This window comes from Talpa occidentalis, unplaced genomic scaffold, assembly GCF_014898055.3.
Source record: "Talpa occidentalis isolate TD23 unplaced genomic scaffold, MPIMG_talOcc4v2.1 talOcc4.12, whole genome shotgun sequence".
Taxonomy (NCBI): Eukaryota; Metazoa; Chordata; class Mammalia; order Eulipotyphla; family Talpidae; genus Talpa; species Talpa occidentalis.
In genome coordinates, this window is record NW_023601212.1 from 65,793,779 (window position 1) to 65,806,171 (window position 12,393).

Genomic DNA, 12,393 nt, shown 5'->3' on the forward strand with positions numbered 1-12,393 from the left:
CACTTAGAATGTTTGGCCAAATATCTGGACACCATGGGTCAGCCGAGTAGGCACATGAAATTACCCTTCCCAGAAATGCAGCGCCTGTGTGGTGTGACAGAGAGAGGCCTGGAGTCTAGAAAAGCAGCTTGGGTTCTGGTGATTCTCTGCCAATTTCATAGTGTCCCTGGAGCTTTCTTATCTTCCAGGTGTGGTGAGACAATGCCTGCGAGTCAGCATCGTGCCAAGCACATAGTACACTGTAAATACAGATTAGCCATTAACGGGTTTTCCAGTTCTGAGTCTGAAACTCATGACCCCATCTCTGCAGTGAGGGGGGTGAACAGGATCTCTGTAGTCTCGATTTCATGACAGATCCAAGTTGAACGACTAATCAGCTGTGCTCTGATTGCGGTGTGGAGCCGTTGGCCGGGGCCATGAAACTAAAGCCACCTTGAACATGAGAGTTTGGAATAGGACAGATCTGGGATGGGAAGTGTTTCCTTTCAAATAGCCAAGAGATGGAAATGACCTAAGCACCCGATGAAGAGGGCTGGTTAAAGGTGTGGTATGCATGCAATGGAATACTACTCAGCTATAAAAAGGTGAAATCCTGCCATTGGCACTATGTATTGGCCTACAAGGGATATTGCTTAGTGAGATGTCAGAGAATACCCATATGATTTCCCTCATGTGGAAGACAAACAAAGCAAACAAAGGAACTAAACAAAACAAAAATGCTTAGATTCAGAGAACAGGTCTGTGGTTACGGGGTTGGGGGTCATCGGGAAGGTGGGGAAAGCAGGTGTATGTGTTGGGGTGTCAGTGACAGTGGTGGGTGGAATCCAAACATAATGCTGTATACCTGAAACATACGGAATCAATCAATATCATTTCAATTTTTTTCTAATTCAAAAATTTTAAAAAACAACAAATGACAGGCTGCTTGTTGCACGGCCCCACTTGTTTTCTGACTGACAATAAACTGCTGGAAACAGTTTCTTCTTTCCCTAGGGCTCCCCGAGGAACATTTGCTGGCCCCATCAGGATTTTTCTCAGTGTGGGGAACCCTGAAGCTCCAGAGTGAAACTGCCATTTGGCATTTGTCCTGGGTTTGGTTTTGTTTCGTGTTTTGTTTTGTTTATTTTTTTCCTTTACCAGAATCTCCTTCCACTTTAGTTTCATCTAAGGCCGTGTTTATCTTTCCTGCCCACGTGATGTGCTGGCAGGAGAGGGTGGGGGAAGCTTGTTTACTGAGAGGAATTGCAAGTGCAGGGGCTTTGCTCTTTGATGTCTTGTCCATGCTTCCTTTTTGGGTTGAGCACTGTTTGGAGTCTCGGGAGAGGCTGTTCTCTTTCCTTGTGCACGCACGCCTCTCTGTGCTGTGCACCTGCCTTTCCTCCTCTCCTTTCTTCCCGCTGTTCCTACCCGGAGGGAGCTGTATCTTCTGGCAGCTCTGCCCTTGGCCAGTCCCTGGGGCTCTGAGCCAGGTGGGTCCCACTCCTGTTGCATGTCCATGGCTCTGCCCCTTGCAGGGTTTCCCAGGAGAGTCTCATCCCCTTGGAAGCGGCCCTCCTCCCGGGCAGCAGACAAGTCTGCCACTGCAACAGGCTTGGAGCCCTTTGGAAGACTTGAGCTGCTTAAAAGCCTACTCCTTGCCACTTCTACCCAGGGCTATGGATTCAGTGTTTTCTGTGTGCCTGTTAGGGCTGCCGGACCTGGCACTGCCCGCGCAGAAGGCAAGCACAGCTCAGTCCTGGCCCGTCTGCTCTCCCACCTGCTCCCTCACCATTCCATAGGGTGATGCTGCCCAAGCTGTTCTTTTAATTTCAGGGCCTTCCTTCATTCACCAGATGTTTATCAAGATGTTTATCCCTGGTATGGCAGGCTCTTCTTGGTTCTGGGGACACTGTCAACAGGACAACATCCTGCTGGCTAAGCGCTTACATTCAGAATGGGGTGCAAACAAACGGCAGATAAGCCAGTTCTTTTCAGAGAGTGTCCAGGCAATGAAGAAGATTAAGGAGGGGAGGTGGGAACAGTTGGGACCACAAGGAGCAGAAAGCCCATGGGCATAGGGTGGTGTCCCAGTGCAAGTACTAAGCCTGCTGGAGCCAGACAGCAGGTTTTGAGCACAGCCCTACCTGCTCCTCCCTCAGTTTATTCACCTTTCAGATAGAGATAGTAACAGGTGCCTCCCTGTTAGGGTGGTCATGAGAATAAATAACTTAATCCATGTGAAACCCTTAAACCAGTGCCTGGAACATATTAAGTGCTATTTAAGTTTAAGCTGCTACTTTTGCGCTACCATGGATTCCTGCACCTCCCTGTCCTCACCTCGCCCTCTGCCTCCATGGCCACCTCACCTGCCCCTGCTGGCACCCCTGCTCCAGGTATTCTCCCTTCCCTGGCTTCTCTAACCCCGTGTGAGGTAGATGTTCCTCTTCTGGGGTCCAGTACTTCGCATGGCTCCTCAGAGGGACCCAGACTCCTGCTGCATCTGTGATTTCTGTGTTTCCTCCTTCAGGCTGGGGAGACACTGAAGGCACAGATTTGCTTATTCACCTTTATGCTTGATCAGTACGTATAGAATAAATAACATAACATCTATCTCATGGCTTCCGTTAACCATTGGACATGTCAAGTTGACATGATTTAAATAAGCAAGCCACGCTCCCCACCCCATGTTCAGTCTTCACTCTCACATTTTGGAATCCATCCGGCCCCATCCCACACATTTCCTGGTTTCCTATGCTTTGGGCTTCAAGATGCCAGGAAGGCTGAAAATACCAGATTTCCTGCCTTGTCGAATAGGCCCTGAAGACAGCCAGAAACATCCGCAGTGAGTTCCCTCCTCCAGATCTTATCTGACATGCGAGCAGCGCACGGTAATCGTAGCCCTACATCCAGTGTGCTCTTCCTGTCCACCTGGCTTTCCTCTGCCTAGTCTGACAGATCTTCACTGTACTGATCTCCACCCAGGACTACATGAAATCTACGAGGCTGTGCTTGTGAGCTTCGGAGACCCAGGGGGTGGCAGGAAGTCTCTCAGAAAGCAGCCCCATGCCTTCTAACTCACTTATCACAGCCTCAGGTACTAGTACAACAGAATGATCCCCCAGAAGCAGAGTGAGAACCTGAGAGATTTTCCGCTGTCTCCCAGCTTCTGCTGGGAGCATCACCAGATCCTGGGGTGGGGTGGGGCTGCTTAGACGTCCTTAGGGTCCCTGGGCAGTGTGTGCAGGGGCGGCAGCCTCCTCCTAAGACCTGCTCCCCTCTTTGCTGCCTGGGCACAGCACCATTTCAACTTTGTTGGAATTTAGCAAATACCTTCTCTGTGCCAGTCCTTGGGAAGCAATGAATGAGACAGCCCTGGCCTTAGACCAGAAAGGGAAACACCGCCAGCCATGCCCACAGCCTTGTGCTGAACTCACCATGGCTGTACCAGGCACCTCCCCTGGGGACCACAGAATGGTCTCCTGCTCAAAAGTTTGCCTGTTTCTCCTTCAGTCCTCCAAGGGCATGAAGAGCTAGGGCCTCAGTTCCCACCCCATCCACCTGCTAAGAAATAGTGAGTTGTCTGCCAGCCCATTCTCTCAGACTAAACCTCCCCATTGTCATCCACTTCTGGATCAGAAGTGGTAGAAGCCAGTCCCCACCCTGGCTCCACAGCTGATTGATAGCAGGGCAGGGACACCCCTGGCCTTGACCCAGGCTGTCCTTTCTGTGACACCATCACACCCTTCCAGGTATTTCCCTGGCCCACGTGGGAGTAGCCAAGGGAGAACCAAGCACACTGCTTGCTTTCTAGTTCCAGGCTCACTTCCCCAGATGACTCCATGGACGCATGTCCTGTAGAACCGTCCATTCCACGGGATAGGCCCTCAGACATCCCAGGCCTGGTTCTCTGGGTCAGCCTGAGGGTCAGGGAATTCACTTCGTCATTCTGCCCAGATGAAGCTTTTCCATTTTACACTTGATGCTTGGTCTCTGGAAACTTTTAAGAAATCCTATTTGGGGACAGTAGTCATGAGCCTGATCTTAATTGTAGAGAGAGAATATGTTTGCTGTGAAATGCCAAGGAATCACCAAATGTTTGTGTAGAGTCCCAGAAAGAGAAGAGCAGGAAATGAAGAAAGAAGTCCCGCGCAGGTCCTTGTGTGCAGGCTGTGCTTGTGATCATTGCCATGGTCCTTGAGTCCCTGGAGGAGAAGTGGGGGGTAGATGGACTTGACATGGTGTAGCAGCTCTCTCCTCCATGCTGCCTTCTGCAGACTCCACCCTGCTTGCTCCGACTCCTTGAGTGAGTCAAACTGAGACTCTGAGGGCGGGAGAGACTGTGTCACCTGTATCTCTGCATCCATCTAACTCAGCCTCTACTTTTGGGGTTGAAAATGGGCCTGGAAGGATGATGACGTTCCCTGATCTGAAGCCCTTTGGGGTCCTGACTGGGAACCCACTGTCTCTGGATGCCAGTTAGGACTCTTTCCCCAGTAGATTCCATACCTCAGCCAGGATGGAGTCGAGATGACTGTCACCCCTTCTTCCAGGGTCTCCAGACCCTGTCAGTCCAAACATCACTTCAGCGTAGCAAAGTAGTCACTTGTGGACTTGAGGAAATACCTGTGGTTCTGAGCTTTTGAAAGCTACTAAAATGGAAACCTCTTATTGGATCGGAAATTGATTGTACTTGAGTGAGAAGAGAAGTGGTAAGGTTACCAGGCCAGTGGCATCAGTGAAAATGTAAGTGTCAAGAAAAGAAGGCATTGTTTTTGGTGTCACCATTTCTTCCCTGCCTTCCCCACTGCCCCGCAGGCCGTCAGCTCACTGGAGCCGAAAGGGCCTCCACAGCCACCGCAGAGGAGACCGACATCGACGCGGTGGAGGTACCCCTCCCAGGGAACGACATCCTGGAATTCAGCCGTGGTGTGACTGATCTGGACGCTGTAGGGAAGGAAGGAGGCCCACATGCAGATGCCAAGGTAGGCAGGAGGTGGTGGTTCATGCAGGTACCCTGCACGAGTGCCACCTCCCGGAGTGGCCTGTGTCTCAGCCTGTTTCACCAGTCACCCCTCTCCCTCACCAGGCCGGGAGAGCAAGTGTCCCCAGCACTTTCCATTCTCCCAGAGGGACCTGAGTAATGGGGACACTGCTATGTGTCAGGATGCTGCTGAGCTCACTCCAGACCTGCATCGCCCTCCAGGGTGTCCTGGTGCTCAGCCCACTTCTTTCCAAAAGCCCTTGATGGTACCTCATTCCTACACAATACCCGTGTATGCCTCGATGGGATGGGGTCCTGTGGGCTTGCTGGGGAGGGGAGTGCTCTGGGCCTCTCTGTCTGTGGCTGTGTCCCATGCGACAGCTCTGCGAGGTTGCTCACTGGGCCGCTGGAGATAGACACTGAGAGGCCTGGTCACCTCCAGCCTCCCCCTTGTGGTGAGATGACAGGAACCCCAAAATTACTATTCAGATTAAGAAACGAAGAGCATGAGACCAGCTTCCAACCTGAAGACAAAGCAAACAAAAAGCCCAGAGGGAAAATTTGAATGCCTGGCCTTGCACTTAGGTCCACCTTCTCTGTATCCCGTCCCTGTCCCCATCTTGCATGCACCTCTGTCAGGTGAGATCCTTAGACCGGATCAGCAGAAGCAGAAGTCTATCTAGCCTGGAGGGCCTTTCAGTTCCAAATGCCTGCCTGGTATTTTCCTTGACACCAGCTTGTCCTCAGCACGTGGCAGTGTCCTTGTTACTGCGTGCCTTCCTCCAGCACATCCTAGTCAGGGCGAGCAGAGGACTCTCCCTGCACTGGAAGTCTCTGGATTGGAGAGGCTACTAGTCGTGGCTTATTGGAGAGATGCTGGATGTGGGAGAGGGTCAGGAGACAAACTGCTTTCAGCTAAAGGCGAAATCCATCTGGAAATTGTCTCTTTGGGTGTCTAGACTTCCTTCCTGGTGGCTGTCCCTGAGGGAGGGTCTGGTGGGCTAGAGCCGCCTCCCTCCTCCAGTGATCAGCTCTGGAGAGATATGCAGGCCCTGGTGGAGGGACCCCTAAGGGCTCCCCTTTTTATGGTGGGACTTAGGATGGTGTGTTAGGTAGAGCCTTCTAAGTCCAGAACTTCAAATGACTCACAACATGGTTTTATTGGAAGTGATGGCTTGAAATGGGGCAGCATTGCTGTTCCCCAACACCTTGGTTACCCCAGTGTGCAAATCAGACTTCTGACCGGGACTCTAGCCAGGCGGTCACCCCACCTCCTCACTAGGGTTTCCCGTCCATATTTCCATGGCAGATGTACATTTCTGGCTCCTGGTTAAATGGACAGTTCCACCCCCACGCCTGTGCTCCCCTGCGGGGTAACGCCTGCCTGCTCTCCTCTTCTGCCAGGTCTCGCCGCCTGCCCAGGAGCCGGTGCTGACAGCCTCACCCAGGATGCTGCTGCCCTCTTCCTCCTTGAAGGCCCCAAGCAGCGGGGCACCTCTCTCCACCCACCACCAGATGCAGCTCCTCCAGCAGCTCCTCCAGCAGCAGCAGCAGCAGACACAAGTGGCTGTGGCCCAGGTTCTCTCCGCCTCCTGCCTACTTCGCAGGCTCCACCCTCATGGGCTTGACACGCCTTCCCTAGCGAGGGGCTCAGGGCAGGTGTAACACTTAGGGAGCCGTAGGGGGCGCTCGTGCTGTTGGATCATTGCTTGTTGGGGAGCAGGGGTAGGGCGGCAGGAAGGGCCAGATGGGGGATGCAGAAGAAATGGAAAGAAACATTTTGGTTTCCTGTGTATCCCCACTCTGAGCTGGGCTTGGCTGGCTTGGCTGGATGTTGTTGGATACTGATTCAGACTCACCAAGGAACAGGATGCACATGATGCTGCCCCCCTTTTCCTGCCTTCTTTTCCTGGGAGATTCCTGTGGGGTCAGGACGGGGGTGACTGCTTTGTGATGCCACTCTTAAAAGAGCTGAAAGTGTGAATCTGTGCCCAACTCCCTTGCAGAGACTCCCACCTGGTGTACCAACCACATTGTCCACACAGATTTCCTCGCCTCCGTGGCGATCCTTTTGTTCCAGGCAGTATTTGGCACCGTTTTGGCCTGAGAATTCATTATAATGGCATTTAACTTATAGGAACTTAGGTGTTTTATTTGCACCATAATGAGAACGATCAGTTTACATCTCCAGAGCAATGTAGTCTTTGAACCCCCAAAGACTTGTGAGGCCCCTGCTTTTTGTGAAAAGGGACAAGCGGACTTCGACTTCCCGTGCTACTTTTTAACCAGGATTCCCTTGCTTGCTTTCTGCAGAGGGCCGTGGTCCTGCTCACCCAAACTTCACCTGACAGTGTGCAGTCAGGGGGTGGGGAGACACATCAGTCCTGTCACTCACAGACCAGACCCTGTGGGGGAAGTCAGCTAAAGTTAAGGTAGATGAAGGCCATGAGAGGCAGGGCCTTTGGCTTGGGGGTGTTGGTGAGAGATCTGGAAAGGCAGCTGTGTGTCAACTTTCTAAATCTGCTTGACCACACTGACCTCTGAGGTTCTGTGTGTTCTCACATCAGGGGACAGATCCCCCCATTTCTTCTGCTCACTCTTCTCCTGACCTTGGGTGGACAATCACCCAGACAGTACTGTCCTTTTTAATATGCAACCTTGAGGAAGCTTCCAGCAGCCTGGCCCTAGCTGGCTCCACTCATTGTGTGTGTTTGGAAGAGATTTCTGATAACACAGCCTTTGCGACTGTGACACTATGGATGTCTTGTCAGCTGAGTTTCCATGAGAGGGGCAGTGCTCCAGGTTTATTTGAGCCTTTTAAAAAATATTCTAACCATGAGACAAAGATTGCTAGGAGGAGCAGTGTGGCTGATGGCTTCTTCATTGGCAGTTGGGGGAATGTGGGGGTGGAGGAGAGAATCATGCCTCTTTGTCAGATAACAAAATTCATCCCTGCTAGTTAATGATGGCATGGTGGTCCCCAGACCCCCTCCCTACCATCCTCCACTGTGTGATTGCTGACAGGAGCACAAAGCCCGAGCACTGCAGCAGGGCTGTACCATCATTTCCCAAAGTTTCCTACTGAATAAAAATCCATTCTCCAACCATCATACTTTTTTCTCCATCAGCATATCAATTGCCAAGTAATTATTATTTATCTAGGGATGGACTTGATGCATATTCATGATGAACATTATCAGGCATTTGAATTTGAAGTCACCGCTAAATACTAAAGAGAAAGTGTTTAGTTGGTGTTCTCTGCAGCTCACTTGCAACACCAGCTAAGGCATTCCCCACAACCAGCAAGCAATTCTCAGAAACCAACAAGGCATCCAGGAATTCAGCTCAATTCTGACACTATCTACCTGGAAATAGTGTCAGGTCCCACAGGTTAATTACTTGGTCTCTCAAGACCCCACTAGGATCCCCAGGCGAGCCCTTACCTCTGGCCAAAAGAATAAAAATCAGGGTCCTCTGAGCCCATCCTTAAACTTCATGTGCCCCTGGCAAGCTCAGATTATTATCTGTGTTTCCGACAGTTAGTTTTAAACCAGAGGTTCCCAGAACACCCACCTCAGTTTCCATTAATTTGCTAGGACCGCACACACAGAACTCAGGAAACCTGTGTACTCAGTAGATCACTGATTCATTATAAATGATACTAAAGGATACAAATTAACTGCCAGTTGTAAAAAAAAAAAAAAAAAATGATAGGGCAAAGTATGGGAAAGGTGCTTTCATGCCCTCTCCAGCATGCCACACTCCCCCGAAGCTCCCGCATCTTTACCAGTCTGGAAGCCCTTGGAGCCACCTCCTCTTGGGTTTTTGTGGAGTCTTCATTACGAAAAATTGATTAAATTATTGGCAGTTGAACTCTACCTGTAGCCCCTCTCCCCTCCCAGGAAATCAGAGAATGGGGCTGCAAGTCCCACCCTCTCTTCTTGGTTTCTATGGCAATAAGCCCACACATGTCTCAGGTGTTTTCCAAAAGTTACTTCCATTAATAGCACAAAAGACACCTTTATTGCTCACAAAACACAGAAAATCCCAAGTGTTGGGGAGCTGAGAGACAGAAACTGTGGAGGAAGACCAAACAGGTATGAGAAATATATATTTCTCTTAAGTCACAGTATTGTAGAAACTATTTGCAAGTGTGTAATCTGCATAACAATGAGAGTTGTGGAAGGGAACACTCATTCTGCAAAAGCCCAAGGCCTCTAACTTACCATGGTTAACTGAAAATAAAGTCTCCACGATATTTAGACAAAGAGTTTATTAGATAAAGTGAGGATTCAAACCCAGGAACCCATCTGACAGATTTTACTCAGTGAGACCTAGTCTAGTAACACAAGTTAGAATTTAGTTTATATAGATAGGAACAGTTAGTCATTGGCATTAAGAATATTTCTATTCTTAATAGAAGGAGCTTCTAGTGCTAAGTTATTAGCACCTAAAGATATGCTGGTGCTAGAGGAAGGCCATGCAAGATAATCCCTTCCTTTCTAAAGAATGCTCTGCACAGATGCAAAGGCTGAGTCCCCATTGTTGAATCTTCTTTCTCTGGCTCCATCATCATCAGTGGGTATAAAGAAGTTGGCATTACCTTGGCAGCAGAATTCCTGCATAGGTTGCAGGATGGAGCCTGTTCACACTTTAGGTCTGTGAAGATGGATTTGCTCTCTTGACTGCTACACAGGGAAGGGAGGGACAGAAGGTTTACCAGATGTTCACACAGGATGCCTCAGTTAGGATGACATCCTATGGGTGGTTTCCTGGTGCATCATCAATCCTCTGTCTCAATGGGACATCACTGCTGCCCTGACCCTATTTTAATCTCTGTCCTAGAATATGTGAAACTGGAGAGGGTGGGGCACCTGCAGCTTCTGATTCAAAATCTGTTGTGTGCCCTTGGTGGTGCCTTAGTCAACTCTCAGTTTGGGCATTGATGTAATTGAAAGGCTGCTATAGTCATCAGTAGCGAACACTGGTGAGTGACTTGAGAAGGATCGTAGATTTGCAAAATCATCAGTTCGTACAGGACCTTCTGGTCATCTGATAGCTTCTAGAATGCTCTCCTCTATCTTTTCTGCCCTCCCCAGGGTGGCCTCTGGTCCCTTCTGTTTGTAGCTTCCTCTAGTAGCTAGGAACGCAGTGGAGGTGTTTCACCTCTCAGTTCACTTTCCACTCCTCTGTCATCCAGGGCATTCATCCAAACTTCAGATTACAGGTTCCTCTGACACGTTTCTCTCTTCCACTCTTTGTAGCATTTGGTCCAAGGACTTTGGTTAGTATCTGCATCTTCAGGTCTAACAAATTTTATCGGATTTGTGAGTGAATTAATGGATAGGTCTTCCTGGCATCTGTCATGCATTTAAAATAGATCAAATCCAGCACACCTCCTGTCTGCATGGTAGGATCGATTTTGGTGTCCAGTACGAGGTCAGCACCTACTTATTCTGTCAGTCTCCATTGCCACCAAACTGCAAGTTTCTGTTTGTCTTCATTAAACTACCAGCAGTCCCCAAAATTTCAACTACTGCAACTTCAGTGCTTCAGGGGAGAACACGTTTCCTTTCTCTTGGACTCCTGGGAAGAGCTCTGATGGTAAAGACAGTTTCTTGGGGTCCCTTGTTCCGTTATTCAGCACCCCCATCACCAGTCACTGTCACAGCAAGATTTGGTTATTGCTAGACCCAGGCTAAGGTCTCCTCCATGGTACTCTTATTTGGGGTATATGCCAAGACCCCTCCCAGCTCACCCCAAGTTGATTCAGAGCTGGTTTAGAAGGCCTTCTTTGGCCTGGAAGATACCTGGGCACAGGTGCTGTTCACCCAGCTCTTAAGCATTCCAGGTTGGCCCTCATATAAATAGTGAATACCCACGCCCCTCTGACCACTTTCCCCACCCAGCATGACCCTTGCTTGGCTGCACTAGCTTCCTGCTTCCTGGCACTTGAAGTTCCAGTGGGTAAACAAGAGTAGAGCAAAGCCTTAAACTAGAGTTTAGATGTATCTGGCACGTGCATGGTTGTGGACTGGGCCTGCCCAGTTCCAGAACTCATCTGGGCACTGAGGCTGACTGGCAGCAGCTAAGTAGGCTAGATCCCTTCATGGTTTGCCAACTTCTGGCCTAGCTGGTGAGGAAAATGTTAGTGCCGCTCGGTGTTGCTATTTACAGATTTCTCTTCTACCTGCCGCCACTCGTGCTTATTCAGAAGCAAGTGATTATTTGTGCTTTGCTATGGTGTGTGCTGTCGTTAGTTTGAGGAACACTCTAAAGACACCCCACACCCCCGCTCTAGGCCTTCAATTTAGCTTCTGTCCTCATGGCTTCCCCCGGCCCCTGGTGCCCTGGATGCACTGCTCAGGCCCCTGCCTTATGCATGTGAGACAGCACCGCCTGCCTCTGCTCTTGTCTGATGTGTGTTGGGGGAGGGGGGCAAATCGCTCTGGTTCTCTCCACTGCCATTTTCATGTGCCTGCTGCTCCCTAACATCATCCTGGCCCTGCCCCCACTTCTCATGGAGGAGCTGGAGTCCAGGCAAGTAGGCCGGAGAGCGAGTGGGCAGTGGTCTGGTGCTGCGGGGTGGGTTGAGGGTGGATGTTAGCGTTTCAGAGGTGCAGGGTTGAAGTTATGCTTTGTAGTGCAATCACTGGAATGCACAGCCAACCATCTGAGCACTGCACTCCAGGCGTGGCCCTCCACTGACTTATAGGGCCAGAGTAGTGATTGCAAAGGTGAGCCCCAGCAAGGAGACATTAACTTGTGCCTTTCCAGAAATTAATATGGCCTACCTTTGCAAAAGGTGTTTAATTCTTTAATAGAAAAGGCCAAATGAAAATATATTTCCCATCTGGTGGGGAGGAGTCAGTGCTTTCTCTTTGTGTTGTGTGATTAAAGAAGCAAGTGCCTGGCCCCAGTGCAGACCGCCAAGCCAGGGCTGGAAATAATACCATCTTATTTCGGTGCTTCAGGGCTAGACCTAAATATTATAAGACATAGGGACTATTAAAATGGTAAAAGAAGTCTAGACCATTCTGTCTCATTGTGGCCTGGCATGGGTTTTCCTGTGGCGCAAACTGCTGCAGTAGAGGTGGTGAAGCCTGGGGCCTGATGTTCTCTGACCGCGGCAGTGCACCAGTGCGTGCTCTGCAACTCCAGGGCTTGAAAGCACCTGAAATGTTCTAACTCTGCCTTTGCAACGCCAAAATTTTTATTTACTCTGGTGCAAGCAACACTCAAACTCAGGAGTGTTTTCTCATAGTGCTTGGTTCCTGTGGATTTATGGGGGAAGCATCAAGGAACTTGGTGATTGGACTGATGGCTATTCCACCACTGGAACTGGGGTGCCTGCAAAAGAAGCTTTCAACTTTTCTTTTCCCTGGCTTCTGAAGCAGGGAACTCTATTGTGTCCCTAATCCTATTTCCCTGGT

At 50.0% G+C, this 12,393-nt stretch overlaps 1 protein-coding gene across 10 annotated transcripts in view; it reads left to right on the top strand.

Moving 5' to 3' along the window:
* Nucleotides 1-12,393, top strand: part of LOC119241340 (uncharacterized protein C1orf226 homolog) — a 270,987-nt gene that overhangs the window by 237,848 nt on the left and 20,746 nt on the right. For all 10 annotated transcript variants that reach the window (XM_054693513.1, XM_054693511.1, XM_054693512.1 and 7 more), the window contains 2 exons: nt 4,795-4,961; nt 6,365-6,538. In XM_054693513.1, coding sequence (XP_054549488.1) covers nt 4,795-4,961; nt 6,365-6,538 — 341 coding nt within the window. The remainder of the gene's footprint in view (nt 1-4,794; nt 4,962-6,364; nt 6,539-12,393) is intronic.